At 46.2% G+C, this 19,936-nt stretch overlaps 1 protein-coding gene across 6 annotated transcripts in view; it reads left to right on the plus strand.

Annotated features, from left to right (window-relative positions):
- The window catches only part of LOC139389656 (sialate:O-sulfotransferase 2-like), a 101,324-nt gene that overhangs the window by 66,344 nt on the left and 15,044 nt on the right, over positions 1-19,936 (plus strand). For 4 of the 6 annotated variants that reach the window (XM_071136525.1, XM_071136527.1, XM_071136526.1 and 1 more), the window contains 2 exons: positions 7,616-7,737; positions 12,681-12,855. The exons of the other annotated variants lie outside the window; for them this stretch is intronic. In XM_071136525.1, the coding sequence (XP_070992626.1) occupies positions 7,616-7,737; positions 12,681-12,855 (297 nt within the window). The remainder of the gene's footprint in view (positions 1-7,615; positions 7,738-12,680; positions 12,856-19,936) is intronic. 6 annotated transcript variants of the gene reach the window in all.

Raw genomic sequence — 19,936 nt, forward strand, 5'->3', positions numbered from 1 at the left:
TTTTATTTGCTGTTTTACTGTATGGCTGGGCCTGTTATTTGTTGTTTTACAGTATGACTGGGCCTGTTATTTGCTGTTTTACAGTATGTTTGGGCCTGTTATTTGCTGTTTTACAGTATGGCTGGGCCTGTTATTTGCTGATTTACAGTATGAGCCTGTTATTTGCTGTTTTACAGTATGGCTGGGCCTGTTATTTGCAGTTCTACAGTATGGCTGGGTCTGTTATTTGCTATTTTACAGTATGGCTGGGCCTGTTATTTGCTAATATACCGTATGACTGGGCCTGTTATTTACTGTTTTACAGTATGGCTGGGCCTGTTATTTACTGTTTTACAGTATGGCTGGGCCTGTTATTTACTGTTTTACAGTATGGATGGGCTTGTAATTTGCTGTTTTACTGTAGGGCTGGGCCTGTTATTTGCTGTTCTACAGTATGGCTGGGCCTGTTATTTGCTGTTCTACAGTATGGCTGGGCCTGTTATTTGCTGTTTTACTGCAGGGCTGGGCCTGTTATTTGCTGTTTTACTGTATGGCTGGGCCTGTTATTTGCTGTTTTACTGTAGGGCTGGGCCTGTTATTAGCTGTTTTACAGTATGGCTGGGCCTGTTATTTGCTGTTTTACTGTATGGCTGGGCCTGTTATTTGCTCTTCTACAGTATGGCTCAGCCTGTTATTTGCTGTTCTACAGTATGGTTGGGCCTGTTATTTGCTGTTTTACTGTATGGCTGGGCCTGTTATTTGCTCTTGTACTGTAGGGCTGGGCCTGTTATTTGCTGTTTTACAGTATGGCTGGGCCTGTCATTTGCTGTTTTACTGTATGGATGGGCCTGTTATTTGCTGTTTTACAGTATGACTGGGCCTGTTATTTACTGTTTTACAGTATGGCTGGGCCTGTTTTTTGCTGTTCTACAGTATGTCTGGGCCTGTTATTTGTTGTTCTTCATTATGGCCGGGTCTGTTATTTGTTGATCTACAGTATGGCTAGGCCTGTTTTTTTCTGTTTTACCTTAGGGCTGGGCCTGTTATTTGCTGTTTTACTGTAGGGCTGGGCCTGTTATTTGCTGTTTTACTTTAGGGCTGGGCCTGTTATTTGCTGTTTTACTGTAGGGCTGGGCCTGTTATTTGCTGTTTTACTGTAGGGCTGGGCCTTTTATTTGCTGTTTTACTGTAGGGCTGGGCCTGTTATTTGCTGTTTTACTTTAGGTCTGGGCCTGTTATTTGCTGTTTTGCAGTACGACTGGGCCTGTTATTTGCTGTTTTACTGTAGGGCTGGGCCTTTTATTTGCTGTTTTACTGTAGGGCTAGGCCTGTCATTTGCTGTTTTACAGTATGACTGGGCCTGTTATTTGCTGTTTTACTGTATGGCTAGGCCTGTTATTTGCTGTTTTACAGTATGACTCGGCCTGTTATTTGGTGTTTTACAGTATTGCTTGGCCTGTTATTTGCTGTTCTACAGTATGGCTGGGCCTGTTATTTGTTGTTCTTCATTATGGCCGGGCCTGTTATTTGCTGTTCTACAGTATGGCTAGGCCTGTTATTTGCTGTTTTACAGTATGGCTGGGCCTGTTATTTGCTGTTTTACAGTACGACTGGGCCTGTTATTACTGTTTTACAGTATGGCTGGGCCTGTTATTTGCGGATTTACAGTATGGCTGGGCCTGTTATTTGCTGTTTTACAGTATGGCTGGGCCTGTTATTTGCTGATTTACAGTATGGCTGGGCCTGTTATTTGCTGTTTTACAGTATGGCTGGGCCTGTTATTTGCTGATTTACAGTATGGCTGGGCCTGTTATTTGCTGTTCTACAGTATGGCTGGGTCTGTTATTTGCTGTTCTACAGTATGGCTGGGCCTGTTTTTTTTGCTGTTTTACTGTATGGCTGGTCCTGTTATTTGCTGTTCTACAGTATGGCTAGGCCTGTTTTTTGTTGTTCTTCATTATGGCTGGGCCTGTTATTTGCTGTTCTACAGTATTGCTGGGCCTGTTATTTGCTATTCTACAGTATGGCTGGGCCTGTTATTTGCTGTTTTACTGTAGGGCTGTGCCTTTTATTTGCTGTTTTACTGTAGGGCTGGTCCTGTTGTTTGCTTTTTTACTGTAGGGCTGTGCCTTTTATTTGCTGTTTTACTGTAGGGCTGGGCCTGTTATTTGCTGTTTACTGTATGGCTGGGCCTGTTATTTGCTGTTTTACTGTATGACTGGGCCTGTTATGTGCTGTTTTACAGTATGGCTGGGCCTGTTATTTTCTGTTTTACAGTATGACTGGGCTTGTTATTTACTGTTTTACAGTATGGCTGGGCCTGTTATTTGCTGATTTACAGTATGGCTGGGCCTGTTATTTGCTGTTTTACAGTATGGCTTGGCCTGTTATTTGTTGTTCTTCATTATGGCCGGGACTGTTATTTGCTGTTCTAAAGTATGGCTAGGCCTGTTTTTTGCTGTTTTACTGTAGGTCTGGTCCTGTTTTTTGCTGTTTTACTGTAGGGCTGGGCCTGTTATTTGCTGTTTTACTGTAGGGCTGGGCCTTTTATTTGCTGTTTTACTGTAGGGCTGGGCCTGTTATTTGCTGTTTTACTGTAGGGTTGGGCCTGTTATTTGCTGTTTTACTGTATGGCTGGGCCTGTTATTTGCTGTTTTACAGTATGACTGGGCCTGTTATTTGCTGTTTTACAGTATGACTAGGCCTGTTATTTGGTGTTTTACAGTATGGCTTGGCCTGTTATTTGCTGTTCTACAGTATGGCTGGGCCTGTTATTTGCTGTTTTACTGTAGGGCTGGGCCTGTTATTTGCTGTTCTACAGTATGGCTGGGCCTGTTATTTGCTGTTTTACTGTAGAGCTGGGCCTGTTATTTGCTGTTTTACTGTAGGGCTGGTTCTGTTATTTTCTGTTTTACAGTATGGCTGGGCCTGTTTTTTGCTGTTTTACTGTAGGGCTGGGCCTGTTATTAGCTGTTTTACAGTATGGCTGGGCAGGTAATTTGCTGTTTTACTGTATGGCTGGGCCTGTTATTTGCTGTTTTACAGTATGACTGGGCCTGTTATTTACTGTTTTACAGTATGGCTGGGCCTGTTATTTGCTGTTTTACTGTATGGCTGGGCCTGTTATTTGCTGTTCTACAGTATGTCTGGGCCTGTTATTTGTTGTTCTTCATTATGGCCGGGCCTGTTATTTGTTGTTCTACAGTATGTCTGGGCCTGTTTTTTCCTGTTTTACCTTAGGGCTGGGCCTGTTATTTGCTGTTTTACTGTAGGGCTGGGCCTGTTATTTGCTGTTATACTTTAGGGCTGGGCCTGTTATTTGCTGTTTTACTGTAGGGCTGGGCCTTTAATTTGCTGTTTTACTATAGGGCTGTGCCTGTTATTTGCTGTTTTACAGTATGGCTGGGCCTGTTATTTGCTGTTTTTCAGTACGACTGGGCCTGTTATTTGCTGTTTTACAGTATGGCTGGGCATGTTATTTGCTGATATGCAGTATGGCTTGGCCTGTTATTTGCTGTTCTACAGTATTGCTGGGTCTGTTATTTGCTTTTTTTACATTATGGCTGGGCCTGTTATTTGCTGTTTTACAGTACGACTGGGCCTGTTATTTACTGTTTTACTGTATGGCTGGGCCTGTTATTTGCTGTTTTACAGTACGACTGGGCCTGTTATTTACTGTTTTACAGTGTGGCTGGGCCTGTTATTTGCTGACTTCCAGTATGGGCCTGTTATTTGCTGTTTTACTGTAGGGCTGGGCCTGTTATTTGCTGTTTTACTGGAGGGCTGGGCCTGTTGTTTGCTGTTCTACAGTATGGCTGGGCCTGTTATTTGCTGTTTTACTGTAGGGCTGGGCCTTTTATTTGCTGTTTTACTGTATGGCTGGGCCTGTTATTTGTTGTTTTACAGTATGACTGGGCCTGTTATTTGCTGTTTTACAGTATGATTGGGCCTGTTATTTGCTGTTTTACAGTATGGCTGGGCCTGTTATTTGCTGTTTTACAGTATGACTGGGCCTGTTATTTACTGTTATACAGTATGGCTGGGCCTGTTATTTGCTGATTTACAGTATGAGCCTGTTATTTGCTGTTTTACAGTATGGCTGGGCCTGTTATTTGCAGTTCTACAGTATGGCTGGGTCTGTTATTTGCTATTTTACAGTATGGCTGGGCCTGTTATTTGCTGATGTACCGTATGACTGGGCCTGTTATTTACTGTTTTACAGTATGGCTGGGCCTGTTATTTACTGTTTTACAGTATGGCTGGGCCTGTTATTTACTGTTTTACAGTATGGCTGGGCCTGTAATTTGCTGTTTTACTGTAGGGCTGGGCCTGTTATTTGCTGTTCTACAGTATGGCTGGGCCTGTTATTTGCTGTTCTACAGTATGGCTGGGCCTGTTATTTGCTGTTTTACTGCAGGGCTGGGCCTGTTATTTGCTGTTTTACTGTATGGCTGGGCCTGTTATTTGCTGTTTTACTGTAGGGCTGGGCCTGTTATTAGCTGTTTTACAGTATGGCTGGGCCTGTTATTTGCTGTTTTACTGTATGGCTGGGCCTGTTGTTTGCTCTTCTACAGTATGGCTCAGCCTGTTATTTGCTGTTCTACAGTATGGCTGGGCCTGTTATTTGCTGTTTTACTGTATGGCTGGGCCTGTTATTTGCTCTTGTACTGTAGGGCTGGGCCTGTTATTTGCTGTTTTACAGTATGGCTGGACCTGTTATTTGCTGTTTTACTGTATGGCTGGGTCTGTTATTTGCTGTTTTACAGTATGACTGGGCCTGTTATTTACTGTTTTACAGTATGGCTGGGCCTGTTATTTGCTGTTCTACAGTATGTCTGGGCCTGTTATTTGCTGTTCTACAGTATGTCTGGGCCTGTTATTTGTTGTTCTTCATTATGGCCGGGCCTGTTATTTGCAGTTCTACAGTATGGCTGGGTCTGTTATTTGCTATTTTACAGTATGGCTGGGCCTGTTATTTGCTGATGTACCGTATGACTGGGCCTGTTATTTACTGTTTTACAGTATGGCTGGGCCTGTTATTTACTGTTTTACAGTATGGCTGGGCCTGTTATTTACTGTTTTACAGTATGGCTGGGCCTGTAATTTGCTGTTTTACTGTAGGGCTGGGCCTGTTATTTGCTGTTCTACAGTATGGCTGGGCCTGTTATTTGCTGTTCTACAGTATGGCTGGGCCTGTTATTTGCTGTTTTACTGCAGGGCTGGGCCTGTTATTTGCTGTTTTACTGTATGGCTGGGCCTGTTATTTGCTGTTTTACTGTAGGGCTGGGCCTGTTATTAGCTGTTTTACAGTATGGCTGGGCCTGTTATTTGCTGTTTTACTGTATGGCTGGGCCTGTTGTTTGCTCTTCTACAGTATGGCTCAGCCTGTTATTTGCTGTTCTACAGTATGGCTGGGCCTGTTATTTGCTGTTTTACTGTATGGCTGGGCCTGTTATTTGCTCTTGTACTGTAGGGCTGGGCCTGTTATTTGCTGTTTTACAGTATGGCTGGGCCTGTTATTTGCTGTTTTACTGTATGGCTGGGCCTGTTATTTGCTGTTTTACAGTATGGCTGGGCCTGTTATTTGCTGTTCTACAGTATGTCTGGGCCTGTTATTTGTTGTTCTTCATTATGGCCGGGCCTGTTATTTGTTGTTCTACAGTATGGCTGGGCCTGTTTTTTCCTGTTTTACCTTAGGGCTGGGCCTGTTATTTGCTGTTTTACTGTAGGGCTGGGCCTGTTATTTGCTGTTTTACTTTAGGGCTGGGCCTGTTATTTGCTGTTTTACTGTAGGGCTGGGCCTTTAATTTGCTGTTTTACTATAGGGCTGTGCCTGTTATTTGCTGTTTTACAGTATGGCTGGGCCTGTTATTTGCTGTTTTACTGTATGACTGGGCCTGTTCTTTACTGTTTTACAGTATGGCTGGGCCTGTTATTTGCTGTTTTACAGTATGGCTGGGCCTGTTATTTGCTGTTTTACTGTATGGCTGGGCCTGTTATTTGCTGTTTTACAGTATGGCTGGGCCTGTTATTTGCTGTTCTACAGTATGTCTGGGCCTGTTATTTGTTGTTCTTCATTATGGCCGGGCCTGTTATTTGTTGTTCTACAGTATGGCTGGGCCTGTTTTTTCCTGTTTTACCTTAGGGCTGGGCCTGTTATTTGCTGTTTTACTGTAGGGCTGGGCCTGTTATTTGCTGTTTTACTTTAGGGCTGGGCCTGTTATTTGCTGTTTTACTGTAGGGCTGGGCCTTTAATTTGCTGTTTTACTATAGGGCTGTGCCTGTTATTTGCTGTTTTACAGTATGGCTGGGCCTGTTATTTGCTGTTTTTCAGTACGACTGGGCCTGTTCTTTACTGTTTTACAGTATGGCTGGGCCTGTTATTTGCTGATTTACAGTATGGCTGGGCCTGTTATTTGCTGTTTTACAGTATGGCTGGGCCTGTTATTTGCTGATATGCAGTATGGCTGGGCCTGTTATTTGCTGTTCTACAGTATTGCTGAGTCTGTTATTTGCTTTTTTTACAGTATGGCTGGGCCTGTTATTTGCTGCTTTACAGTACGACTGGGCCTGTTATTTACTGTTTTACAGTATGGCTGGGCCTGTTATTTGCTGTTTTACAGTACGACTGGGCCTGTTATTTACTGTTTTACAGTTTGGCTGGGGCTGTTATTTGCTGATTTCCAGTATTTGCCTGTTATTTGCTGTTTTACTGTAGGGCTGGGCCTGTTATTTGCTGTTTTACTGGAGGGCTGGGCCTGTTGTTTGCTGTTCTACAGTATGGCTGGGCCTGTTATTTGCTGTTTTACTGTAGGGCTGGGCCTTTTATTTGCTGTTTTACTGTATGGCTGGGCCTGTTATTTGTTGTTTTACAGTATGACTGGGCCTGTTATTTGCTGTTTTACAGTATGATTGGGCCTGTTATTTGCTGTTTTACAGTATGGCTGGGCCTGTTATTTGCTGTTTTACAGTATGACTGGGCCTGTTATTTACTGTTATACAGTATGGCTGGGCCTGTTATTTGCTGATTTACAGTATGAGCCTGTTATTTGCTGTTTTACAGTATGGCTGGGCCTGTTATTTGCAGTTCTACAGTATGGCTGGGTCTGTTATTTGCTATTTTACAGTATGGCTGGGCCTGTTATTTGCTGATGTACCGTATGACTGGGCCTGTTATTTGCTGTTTTACTGTATGGCTGGGCCTGTTATTTGCTCTTGTACTGTAGGGCTGGGCCTGTTATTTGCTGTTTTACAGTATGGCTGCGCCTGTTATTTGCTGTTCTACAGTATGGCTGGGCCTGTTATTTGCTGTTCTACAGTATGGCTGGGCCTGTTTGCACTGTGGTTGCCCATAGGGACAGTCTGGGGAGGAAGGTTGTTGAGACAGCCAGTGCAGGAGAGCCAGGCAGTCCCTGGTGTGATGGCAACGGCTCAGGGCAGGCCGCTTCTGTGTCAGGACAGGCTGCTGCTGGGTCAGGGCAGGCTTCTCTGTGTTAGGTTCCTAGCAAGGCCAAGGGAAGGGTCGATGGATACTATAGGGGTAAAAAGCTTTTTTCAGTCAGAACACACATGAAAATGTGTTAGTGATCAATACTAATCTAGTATGTTGTGTTGGTTGTGTTTATCCCTGGTTCAGATGGGAGTGCCATCTTTAAAGGGTGCTTCCACAGACCTGACAACGTCACCCTCGCCCTGCCCATCAGCGCTGTCATCCAGAACATGTCCGTGGAGAAGTGTGTGGACTTTTGCACAGAGAAGGTGAGGGAAATGTACTTGTTGTGATGTCAGATTTTGATGTGTGTTTGCTTGTTTGCTGAGGAAGAGAAAGAGGTTAGCTGTGTTCGAATACCCATACTAACATATTGTATACTACATACTTAATGAGTACATACTACATAGTATATACTATTACTTAATTTTATTATACTGTAAACAAACATTATCCTTTCAAAGGAGCTACTAGGGCTGCATTTCAAACTCATAAGACACACCCTCCTCCACTTACCCTCGCCCTTTGCCCTTGGGGGAATCCCCATGGCCATCTTTGTCTTTGGTCCAAATGATAAGCCAAGCAAGGGAAGTTGGCAACGTAATCCCCTCAGCCCTCGTTTTTGAGTGAGATTGCGAGTGTACAATTATGTTCACTCCGGGCCTGAAACGGCCCGTAATTCAATTTGCGATGATTGTACATCCGCTAAGAAAAGTCAGCCAAAACTTAAAACCAACATTAATATGGAGTCAACACACAAGTGTAAGTACAAATGAATGCAAATAAGTTAGAAATTGTGATACTAATGCACATGACGACTCAAACATGTAACATACAGTGGGGCAAAAAACTATTTAGTCAGCCACCAATTGTGTAAGTTCTCCCACTTAAAAAGATGAGAGAGGCCTGTAATTTTCATCATAGGTACACTTCAACTATGCCAGACAAAATGAGAAGAAAAAAAATCCAGAAAATCACATTGTAGGATTTTTTATGAATTTATTTCCAAATTATGGTGGAAAATAAGTATTTGGTCAATAACAAAAGTTTATCTCAATACTTTGTTATATACCCTTTGTTGGCAATGACAGAGGTCAAACGTTTTCTGTAAGTCTTCACAAGGTTTTCACACACTGTTGCTGGTATTTCGCAGACCAGAAAGTGAAGGTGGACATGGGCGGCATCCCATGTTTCCTCCGCGCGCCGGAACCAGTCGTCCACCGCAGGAGCCTCGGTCTGACTCTGATGCCAAGGAGCCAGAACCGGCTGATACCCCAATACACACTGGAAGGGGGTGAGGTTAGTGTAGGAGTGGCAAAGTGAGTTCTAGGCCATTTCTGCCCAGGGCACGAATGCTGCCCACTCCCCCGGCCGGTCCTGGCAATAGGAAACTTACCCACATCCTGGTTTATTCTCTCCACCTTCCCGTTACTCTCAGGGTGAAAACCTGAGGTAAGGCTGACCGAGCCCCCCAGACGTTCCATGAACGCCTTCCAGGCCCTCGACGCGACCTGGGGACGCTGATCAGACACTATATCCTCAGGTACCCCGTAGTGCCGGAAGACGTGTGTAAACAAGGCCTCCTCAGTTTGTAGGGCCGTAGGGAGAACGGGCAATGGGAGGAGACGACAGGACTTACAAAAACGATCCACAACGACCAGGATCGCGGTGTTACAATGGGAGGGAGGAAGATCGGTCAGGAAATCTACCGACAGGTGCAACCACGACCGCTGTGGAACGGGTAAGGGTTGTAACTTACCTCTGGGCAGGTGCCTAGGAGCCTTGCACTGGGCACGCACCGAGCAGGAGGAAACATAAATCCTCATGTCCTTAGCCAAAGTGGGCCACCAGTACTTCTCACTAAGACAGCGCACCGTCTGACCGGTACCAGGGTGACCAGAGGAGGGTGACGTGTGGGCTCAATAGATCAGCCGGTCGCGGACAGCAGACGGAACGTACAGACATCCAGCTGGACACTGGAGGGGAGCGGGCTCTGTACGTAACGCCTGCTCAATGTCCGCGTCCAGCTCCCACGCGACCGGCGTTACCAGGCAGGAGGCCAGTAGTATGGGAGTGTGATCCGTGAGCCGCTCCTCTGTGTCATACAGCCGGGACAGTGCGTCTGCCTTCACATTTTGGGAACCTGGTCTGTAGGACAGGGTAAACACAGAACGGGTAAAAAACATGGCCCACCTTGCCTGACGAGGATTCAGTCTCCTCGCTGCCCGGATATACTCCAGGTTGCGGTGGTCAGTCCAGATGAGGAAAGGGTGTTTAGCCTCCTCAAGCCAATGTTTCCACGCCTTCAATGCTTTAACCACAGCCAACAACTCCTGGTCCCCCACATCATAGTTCCGCTCCGCCAGGCTGAGCTTCTTCGAGAAGAAGGCACAGGTGCGGAGCTTCGGTGGCGTGCCTGAGCGCTGAGAGAGCACGGCTCCTATCCCAGCCTCGGACGCGTCCACCTCCACTATGAACGCCAAAGAGGGATACGGATGGGCCAGCACGGGAGCCGAAGTAAACAGAGCCCTTAGGTGCCCAAAAGCCCTGTCTGCCTCAGCCGACCACTGCAAACAAACAGGACCCCCCCTTCAGCAGTGAGGTAATAGGAGCAGCCACCTGGCCAAAACCCCGGATAAATCTCTGGTAGTAATTGGCAAACCTTAAAAGCCGCTGCACTTCCTTTACCGCGGTGGGAGTCGACCAATTACGCACGGCTGAAATGTCACTCTCCATCTCCACCACCGATGTGTAAATGCGATACCCTAGGAAGGAGTCGGCCTGCTGGAAGAACAGGCATTTCTCAGCCAGGTCATGCTCCAACAGTCGTCCAAGTACCCTGCGCACCAAGGACACATGCTCGGCGCGTGTAGCGGAGTATATCTGAATGTCATCGATATACACCACCACACCCTGCCCGTGCAGGTCCCTGAAAATCGAATCGAAGAATTAGAAGACTGATGGAGCATTCATTAGCCCGTACGGCATGAAGAGGTACTCATAATGTTCTGAGGTGGTACTGAACGCTGTCTTCCACTCGTCTCCCTCCCGGATACGCACCAGGTTGTAAGCGCTCCTGAAATCCAGTTTTGTGAAGAAGCGCGTCCCGTGCATTGACTCAATTGCCTTGGCGATGAGAGGTAGCGGGTTACTGTACCTCACCATGATTTGATTGAGACCTCGATAGTCAATGCATGGGCGCAGACCTCCCTCGTTCTTCTTCACGAAAAATAAACTCAAGGAGGCGGGTGAAGTGGAGGACCGAATGTACCCCTGACGGAGTGATTCAGAGACATATGTCTCCATAGCCACCTCTCTGCTTGCGACAGGGGATACACGTGACTCCTGGGAAGTGCAGCATCTACCAGGAGATTTAACGCACAATCCCCCTGTCGATGGGGTGGTAATTGAGTTGCCTTCTTTTTGGAGAAGGCGAGAGCCAAATCGGCATATTCTGGGGGGATGCACACGGTGGAGACCTGGTCTGGACTTTCCACCGTGGTAGCACCAACAGAAACCCCTACACACCTCCCCGAGCACTCTCGCGACCACCCCGTTAGAGCCCTCTGTTGCCATGAAATGGTGGGGTCATGACGAGCCAACCAGGGAAGGCCTAGTACCACGAGAAACACAGGAGAGTCAATGAGGAAGAGACTGATTCTCTCATTGTGACTGCCCCGCGTCACCATGGCCAGGGAGATGGTGGCCTCCCTAATTAACCCGGACCCTAATGGTCAACTATCCAGTGGTGTACCGGGAAAGGTCTAACAGGAACCATGGGAATTCCTAAACTAAGGGCGAACGCTCTGTCGATAAAATTCCCAGCCGCGCCTGAATCGACGAGTCCCATATGCGGGGAAAACTCAGGAAAACAAACATGAACAAACAGGTGGTTAACAGAGGGCTCTGGATGAGAGTGGTGCCTACTCACCTGGGGTGACGCCAGAGAGCCCTGCCTGCTGCCTCGACTCCCAGTGGGACCAACCCGGCACCGACCAGCAGTGAGCCCTCTGCGGCCACAGATGGTGCACGTGAAGGCCCCTCCTCCAGCCTCCCTAAGCGCAGCCTCTCCCAGCTCCATGGGCACCGGAGCGGGGGTGCTGGAAGATGAAACCGACAGAGCCCTCTCTGGACGTCCGCTGGTGACCAGCAGGTTATCCATCCGGATGGACAGATCCACCAGTTGGTCAAAGGTGATGGTGGCATCACTGCAGGCCAGCTCCCGCCGGACGTCCTCGGGCAGGCTGCATCGATAGTGGTCGTTAAGGGCCTTGTCGTTCCATCCTGTTCCGGCGGCCAAAGACCGGAATTCGAGGGCGAACTCCTGGGCGCTCCTCGTCCCCTGCCTCAGGTGGAAGAGCCGCTCCCCCGCCGCTCTACCCTCGGGCGGATTGTCAAAGACTGGGTGAACTCTTCGAAGTGGTCCATCTCCTTCTCCCCACATGGCGTTTGCCCACTCCAGAGCTCTCCCTGAGAGGCTTGAGACGAGGGCGGACACCCTCTCCCTTCCAGATGGAGCTGGGTGAACGGTGGCCAGGTATAGGTCCAGCTGTAATAGGAACCCCTGGCACCGTGCTGCCGTCCCATCATACTCCCTGGGAAGGGAGAGAAGCATCCTACTGGGATCGGATCCAGGAGGGGCGGGTAGAGATACCCCTGGTTGTGCTGGTCGAGGCCCTGGAGAGACTCCTTGTCTCTCCCAGCGGTCCATGGTCTGGACACCGCGATTCATCGTGGCGCCAAGATGTTGCAGGTGTGCGGGGAACAAGACAAAACAAATGGAACAATGAAAAATGGAACGCCGCCCGTACTAGGAGATGAGCCGACTTCGGTGGAAGTCGTGACATATCCGCTCTCATCAGACTTTGGCTGCATATTTTCCTAAATTTTCTTAAAATCTGGAAATGTATGAAGCCATGCCCATTTCCTGAAAAATTGCATTATGGACCCTAAAAGCACTGAAATAGTGTCCACTGCATGTATACTTCATATTTTGGCGAATTTATTATGTCATCCGGGAACTTTTGGCATACTAACTATATCCATACTATGATTAATAAGCATACTATATACTCAATTTACATCAAAAATAGTATGGTTAGTGCGGTTAGTATGAGTATTAAACACAGCTATAGTGTTGTGTGCATGTGTATCATATGCATATATCTTTCTCCCTCTGACATCCCACTCCTCTCTCCTTCCTGCCCTCAAGGAGCTGTCCCTAGCGGTTCTAGCTGGAGACAGGTGTCTCTGTGGGTTCCCCACCCCCCACTTCTCCCTCCATGAGATGGAGGATGAGGAAATGTGCCTGCACCACTGCCATGGTGAAGAGTTTGAGAGCTGTGGGAATGACAAGTACTTTGTGGTGTACCAGACACAGGTCCAAGGTAAACGAGTCACTATGTGCCACTGACCACATCATTCTAAGCTCTCTCTAGTTGTAATGACTGGACATCATTTACTATTACCAATGTCATTCATATTAAAGGTTGGATTTCCATAGATTTGTATTGATGCTCTTTGAGTAGAACAGATTGGCAGAGTGCTGAAAGTGGTACAGGAGTGGCAGTATTTCTGACCATGAGCTGGTGTTGGGAGGGTGTTCTTGTGAAATGGCTAGCTCACTTATTTCACACCATCACACCATCACACCCCCACCCCCCCCCACCCCCCCCCCCACCCCCCACCCCCACCCCCCATGTGGCTGTTTTATCACACTTCTGCAGATGGCTGCTCAGATAGGCTGTGGGCGATGCTGCCTTAGTGCTGTAGCAACTCTAATTACATTCAAAAGCAGAAATAGAGGCTCAAATAAACTGTGTACAACAACATACTGGTCTGGACCAGTCATATTATAAGGATACCATTAAAAACAACAGTCAATGCAACTCAAAAAAGGAAGCCTGTGTAGTTGTTTAAAAAGTTATATATTTAATACTATTCACTGGCCATGTTTTATGTGACCTTTATTTTCTGCTCCAGTATGAGGAAGGTCTGTGCATCCACAGCTGTCTCAGCACACCTTACTGACTTGTAGCATCTCTTGCTTCCATAGCCCTTGACACACGTGCCCGTTAACAGGTTGAAAATGGCAGATTTGGGCTCTGTTAAGCACCTAAATTTGGCCCAGTGGCTGTAAGTAAAATGCTATTAATAACGTCAGAGCTCAGGCTCTGCGCTTCACAGTGCTATATTGTTTTTTACATTATTTAAAAAAAACATTTTAGTAATTTAGCAGATGCTTTTATCCAGACGGACGTACAGTTACAGACTTATAGTTAAGATAGCTAAGTGGGACAACCACATATCACAGTGTATAGAGGTGTATAGAGAGAAGAGGAGAGGGTCTAGTACCGAGCCCTGGGGGACACCAGTCTTGAGAGTACGTGGAGCAGACACAGATCCTCTTCATGACACCTGGTAGGAGCGGCATGCCAGGTAGTATGCAATCCAAGAGTGTGTAGAGCCTGAGACGCCCAGCCCCGAGAAGGTAGAGAGGAGGATCTTATGGTTCACTATATCGAAGGTAGCGGATAGATCTAGGAGGATGAGAACAGAGGATAGAGATTTAGCTTTGGCAGTGTGGAGAGCCTCCATGACACAGAGAAGAGCAGTCTCGGTTGAGTGATGCGTCTTGAAGCCTGACTGGTAAGGGTCAATTAGATCGTTCTGAGAGAGATAGCTAGAGAGTGTTTTGGAAAGAAAATAAAAATGTGATACTGGTCTGTATTTTTTTAACATCAGAGGAATCGAGTTTGACTGACCTGACCTTAAGCACCTCATGCAACAAGAAGTTGCTAATTGGGCAACCTTTGCACGTTTTGTTGTCTGAGTGAGGGAAATGATGTAAATTAGGATGACTAGATGCATTTTGAAAGATAAGAAGTTCAGGATTATAATAAATACAGCTTTGATGTCATACAAGCAAGCCAAACACCCCTGAGTCCAAATGTGCACTTCACATTTCCATTTCATAAAACTAATGTTATATACCTTGTCAACATTTATGATCACTATCTTTGATGTACAGTTACAAGAGGACATTGCTTCATACCCTGGGTTGTTCTGAACAGACTTGACCCATATTTGTCTATCGTGAAGAAAATCCATAGCAGAACACCGTCCTCATATGACCAATGTTCCCTCTAAATTGCGCATGTGCTCCTGCAGGACTGCCCTGCAGAAAAAATACCAAACTGTGCAGAGATGCAAGAGATTGAAATTCACTGAGTTTGCCCCATTAGTTTGCACTATATAGATCAAGTTTTTCCTGTGATCTAGTCAACATTATATCAGCTCCTTTTCAATGCAACAAACCATAACAAATCTAACTTTGCAAGCTTGAGTCTGTAATTTTGTTGTAGGCAGAGCCAGAGGGCAATGGAGTAAAATTATTATTATAAGAATAGGTCAGCAATGGGGAGTTAATGCTTCTTCCTACAAGAGCACAACACGTGTAGACTGCATTTCAAGCTGTCTTTGAAAAGCTAGTCAGGTAAAAAGCTTGTGTCTTAATTAAAGGGGCAGTGTTTTATTTTGAGACAGGCTTGAATATGCAAATACGCTAATATGCAGAGGGATAGCCTACATTGTCTAATTATCTGTATGGTAGTAATAATTCATTGTAGTTTGTAAAGTGGTTTCTTGCACCATACAATGAAATTTACAGTCACCTACAGTATTTGGCCTATGGTGTTACAGACCAAGTAAAAAATCATGAATTAATGTCAAGCCCTTCATAATGTAAAAACCTTTTTAAAAGTGTCATGCAATGTAGGCCTGCATTGAACACCACATATGGGCTACTGTAGGCTATATCATAGAAATCAAAAGCTATTTCCATGTGAACATGTTATTGGATTTGCTCCATTGGTTTTGTTGGTAGGGCTACATTATACCAAAATAGCCACAATAGCCTATTGGCTACTGTCTAAAACTGTAAGGGTACAGCCTCAGTGTTCACTGTAAACCCAGCCTGGAAGTTGCACAAAATTCTCACATCTTCAAGTTTCAGCTCACAAGACCAAAAATGCCCTCAGTGCCCGCCAAAATTAGAGAGAACATTGCTCATGACTCCTTTCTATGTGTTAAAGCCTAACACTGTAAGATAACATTTTATAACTTAGTCATGTTGGCAGAAGAACAAGCTTTCAAATTATGCCCACCTGACCAAGATTGCATTTATAAGGGGCTGTTTTTTCTATTGCGTAAACAACAACATAATTGTTAATTAATTTGTTTTCCCTCATGTAACCCTACTGGTTGTGCAGTTGATTTCTGAATGTAATGTACAATTTAGGCCTTTGCTTTTTACTGTGATTTTTAATGTTATTCCTTGCTTTTGCAGGTCTAATTGCTATTGATAGATATACAGGTTTGTGTTATTGATGGGTATAGGGACAATGGCCAATGTAGCCAGTTGGTTGTGCTCTGAGGTGAGCACTTGCACAGTGCTCCTGTTGTCCGGCTGTCCACTCAGGTGGTGTCGGAATTGGCAGTGCATCTAGCGTTATACTTTCATGGCCTTGACTGGCTAGGGTCCTAAATCGATGGTTACAGTTTGTGCTGTTTTAATGAGCACGTCTTGGCCTATCAATCTTTGTGGTGCTTCTCTTCAACATACTGTAGCGTGATTTCTTGCGTGCAAAATGACAATAGTTGTGTATATGGCTGCATTTCAGATATACAGTACCAGTCAAAAGTTTTTCACAAACCTACTCATTCAAGGGTTTTTCTTTATGTTTACTATTTTATAGATTGCAGAATAATAGTGAAGACATCAAAACTATGAAAAAGCACATATGGAACATGTAGTAACCAAAAAAGTAGAATTATATTTTAGATTTTAGATTCTTCAAAGTAGCCACCCTTTGTCTTGATGACAGCGTTGCACACTCTTGGCACTCTCTCAACCAGCTTCACCTGGAATGCTTTTCCAACCGTCTTGAAGGAGTTCCCACATATGCTGAGCACTTGTTGGCTGTGTTTCCTTCACTCTGCGGTCCAACTCATCCCAAACCATCTCAATTGGGTTGAGGTCGGGTGATTGTGGAGGCCAGGTCATCTGATGCAGCACCGCATCACTCTCCTTCTTGGTCAAATAGCCCTTACACAGCCTGGAGGTGTGTTGGGTCATTGTCCTGTTGAAAATCAAATGATAGTCCCACTAAGCGCAAATCAGGTGGGATGGCGTATCTCTGCAGAATGTTGTGGTAGCCATGCTGGTTAAGTGTGCCTTGAATTCTAAACAAATGACGGACAGTGTCACCAGCAACGCACCTCCACACCATCAAATCAAATCAAATCAAATCAAATTGTATTTGTCACATACACATGGTTAGCAGATGTTAATGCGAGTGTAGCGAAATGCTTGTGCTTCTAGTTCCGACAATGCAGTAATAACCAACAAGTAATCTAACTAACAATTCCAAAACTACTGTCTTGTACACAGTGTAAGGGGATAAAGAATATGTACATAAGGATATATGAATGAGTGATGGTACAGAGCAGCATAGGCAAGATACAGTAGATGGTATCGAGTACAGTATATACATATGAGATGAGTATGTAAACAAAGTGGCATAGTTAAAGTGGCTAGTGATACATGTATTACATAAGGATACAGTCGATGATATAGAGTACAGTATATACGTATGCATATGAGATGAATAATGTAGGGTAAGTAACATTATATAAGGTAGCATTGTTTAAAGTGGCTAGTGATATATTTACATCATTTCCCATCAATTCCCATTATTAAAGTGGCTGGAGTTGAGTCAGTGTCAGTGTGTTGGCAGCAGCCACTCAATGTTAGTGGTGGCTGTTTAACAGTCTGATGGCCTTGAGATAGAAGCTGTTTTTCAGTCTCTCGGTCCCAGCTTTGATGCACCTGTACTGACCTCGCCTTCTGGATGATAGTGAACAGGCAGTGGCTCGGGTGGTTGATGTCCTTGATGATCTTTATGGCCTTTCTGTAACATCGGGTGGTGTAGGTGTCCTGGAGGGCAGGTAGTTTGCCCCCGGTGATGCGTTGTGCAGACCTCACTACCCTCTGGAGAGCCTTACGGTTGAGGGCGGAGCAGTTGCCGTACCAGGCGGTGATACAGCCCGCCAGGATGCTCTCGATTGTGCATCTGTAGAAGTTTGTGAGTGCTTTTGGTGACAAGCCGAATTTCTTCAGCCTCCTGAGGTTGAAGAGGCGCGGCTGCGCCTTCTTCACAATGCTGTCTATGTGAGTGGACCAATTCAGTTTGTCTGTGATGTGTATGCCGAGGAACTTAAAACTTGCTACCCTCTCCACTACTGTTCCATCGATGTGGATAGGGGGGTGTTACCTCTGCTGTTTCCTGAAGTCCACAATCATCTCCTTAGTTTTGTTGACGTTGAGTGTGAGGTTATTTTCCAACACCACACTCCGAGGGCCCTCACCTCCTCCCTGTAGGCCGTCTCGTCGTTGTTGGTAATCAAGCCTACCACTGTTGTGTCGTCCGCAAACTTGATGATTGAGTTGGAGGCGTGCGTGGCCACGCAGTCGTGGGTGAACATGGAGTACAGGAGAGGGCTCAGAACGCACCCTTGTGGGGCCCCAGTGTTGAGGATCAGCGGGGAGGAGATGTTGTTGCCTACCCTCACCACCTGGGGGCGGCCCGTCAGGAAGTCCAGTACCCAGTTGCACAGGGCGGGGTCGAGACCCAGGGTCTCGAGCTTCATGACGAGCTTGGAGGGTACTATGGTGTTGAATGCCGAGCTGTAGTCAATGAACAGCATTCTCACATAGGTATTCCTCTTGTCCAGATGGGTTAGGGCAGTGTGCAGTGTAGTTGAGATTGCATCGTCTGTAGACCTATTTGGGTGGTAAGCAAATTGGAGTGGGTCTAGGGTGTCAGGTAGGGTGGAGGTGATATGGTCCTTGACTAGTCTCTCAAAGCACTTCATGATGACGGAAGTGAGTGCTACGGGGCGGTAGTCGTTTAGCTCAGTTACCTTAGCTTTCTTGGGAACAGGAACAATGGTGGCCCTCTTGAAGCATGTGGGAACAGCAGACTGGTATAGGGATTGATTGAATATGTCCGTAAACACACCGGCCAGCTGGTCTGCGCATGCTCTGAGGGCGCGGCTGGGGATGCCGTCTGGGCCTGCAGCCTTGCGAGGGTTAACACGTTTAAATGTCTTACTCACCTCGGCTGCAGTGAAGGAGAGACCGCATGTTTTCGTTGCAGGCCGTGTCAGTGGCACCGTATTGTCCTCAAAGCGGGCAAAAAAGTTATTTAGTCTGCCTGGGAGCAAGACATCCTGGTCCGTGACTGGGCTGGATTTCTTCCTGTAGTCCATGATTGACTGTAGACCCTGCCACATGCCTCTTGTGTCTGAGCCGTTGAATTGAGATTCTACTTTGTCTCTGTACTGACGCTTAGCTTGTTTGATAGCCTTGCGGAGGGAATAGCTGCACTGTTTGTATTCGGTCATGTTACCAGACACCTTGCCCTGATTAAAAGCAGTGGTTCGCGCTTTCAGTTTCACACGAATGCTGCCATCAATCCACGGTTTCTGGTTAGGGAATGTTTTAATCGTTGCTATGGGAACGACATCTTCAACGCACGTTCTAATGAACTCGCACACCGAATCAGCGTATTCGTCAATATTGTTATGTGACGCAATACGAAACATGTCCCAGTCCACGTGATGGACGCAGTCTTGGAGTGTGGAGTCAGCTTGGTCGGACCTCAGCGTGGGAGCCTCTTGTTTTAGTTTCTGTCTGTAGGCAGGGATCAACAAAATGGAGTCGTGGTCAGCTTTTCCGAAAGGGGGGCGGGGCAGGGCCTTATATGCGTCGCGGAAGTTAGAGTAACAATGATCCAAGGTCTTTCCACCCCTGGTTGCGCAATCGATATGCTGATAAAATTTAGGGAGTCTTGTTTTCAGATTAGCCTTGTTAAAATCCCCAGCTACAATGAATGCAGCCTCCGGATAAATGGTTTCCAGTTTCCAAAGAGTTAAATAAAGTTTGTTCAGAACGATCGATGTGTCTGCTTGGGGGGGGATATATACGGCTGTGATTATAATCGAAGAAAATTCTCTTGGTAGATAATGCGGTCTACATTTGATTGTGAGGAATTCTAAATCAGGTGAACAGAAGGATTTGAGTTCCTGTATGTTTCTTTCATCACACCATGTCACGTTAGCCATAAGGCATACGCCCCGCCCTCTTCTTACCAGAAAGATGTTTGTTTCTGTCTGCGCGATGCGTGGAGAAACCCGTTGGCTGCACCGCCTCGGATAGCGTCTCTCCAGTGAGCCACGTTTCCGTGAAGCAAAGAACGTTACAGTCTCTGATGTCCCTCTGGAATGCTACCCTTGCTCGGATTTCATCAACCTTGTTGTCAAGAGACTGGACATTGGCAAGAAGAATGCTAGGGAGTGGTGCACGGTGTGCCCGTCTCCGGAGTCTGACCAGAAGACCGCCTCGTT

The sequence above is a fragment of the Oncorhynchus clarkii genome, chromosome 30, assembly GCF_045791955.1.
Source record: "Oncorhynchus clarkii lewisi isolate Uvic-CL-2024 chromosome 30, UVic_Ocla_1.0, whole genome shotgun sequence".
In the NCBI taxonomy this organism is placed as follows: domain Eukaryota; kingdom Metazoa; phylum Chordata; class Actinopteri; order Salmoniformes; family Salmonidae; genus Oncorhynchus; species Oncorhynchus clarkii.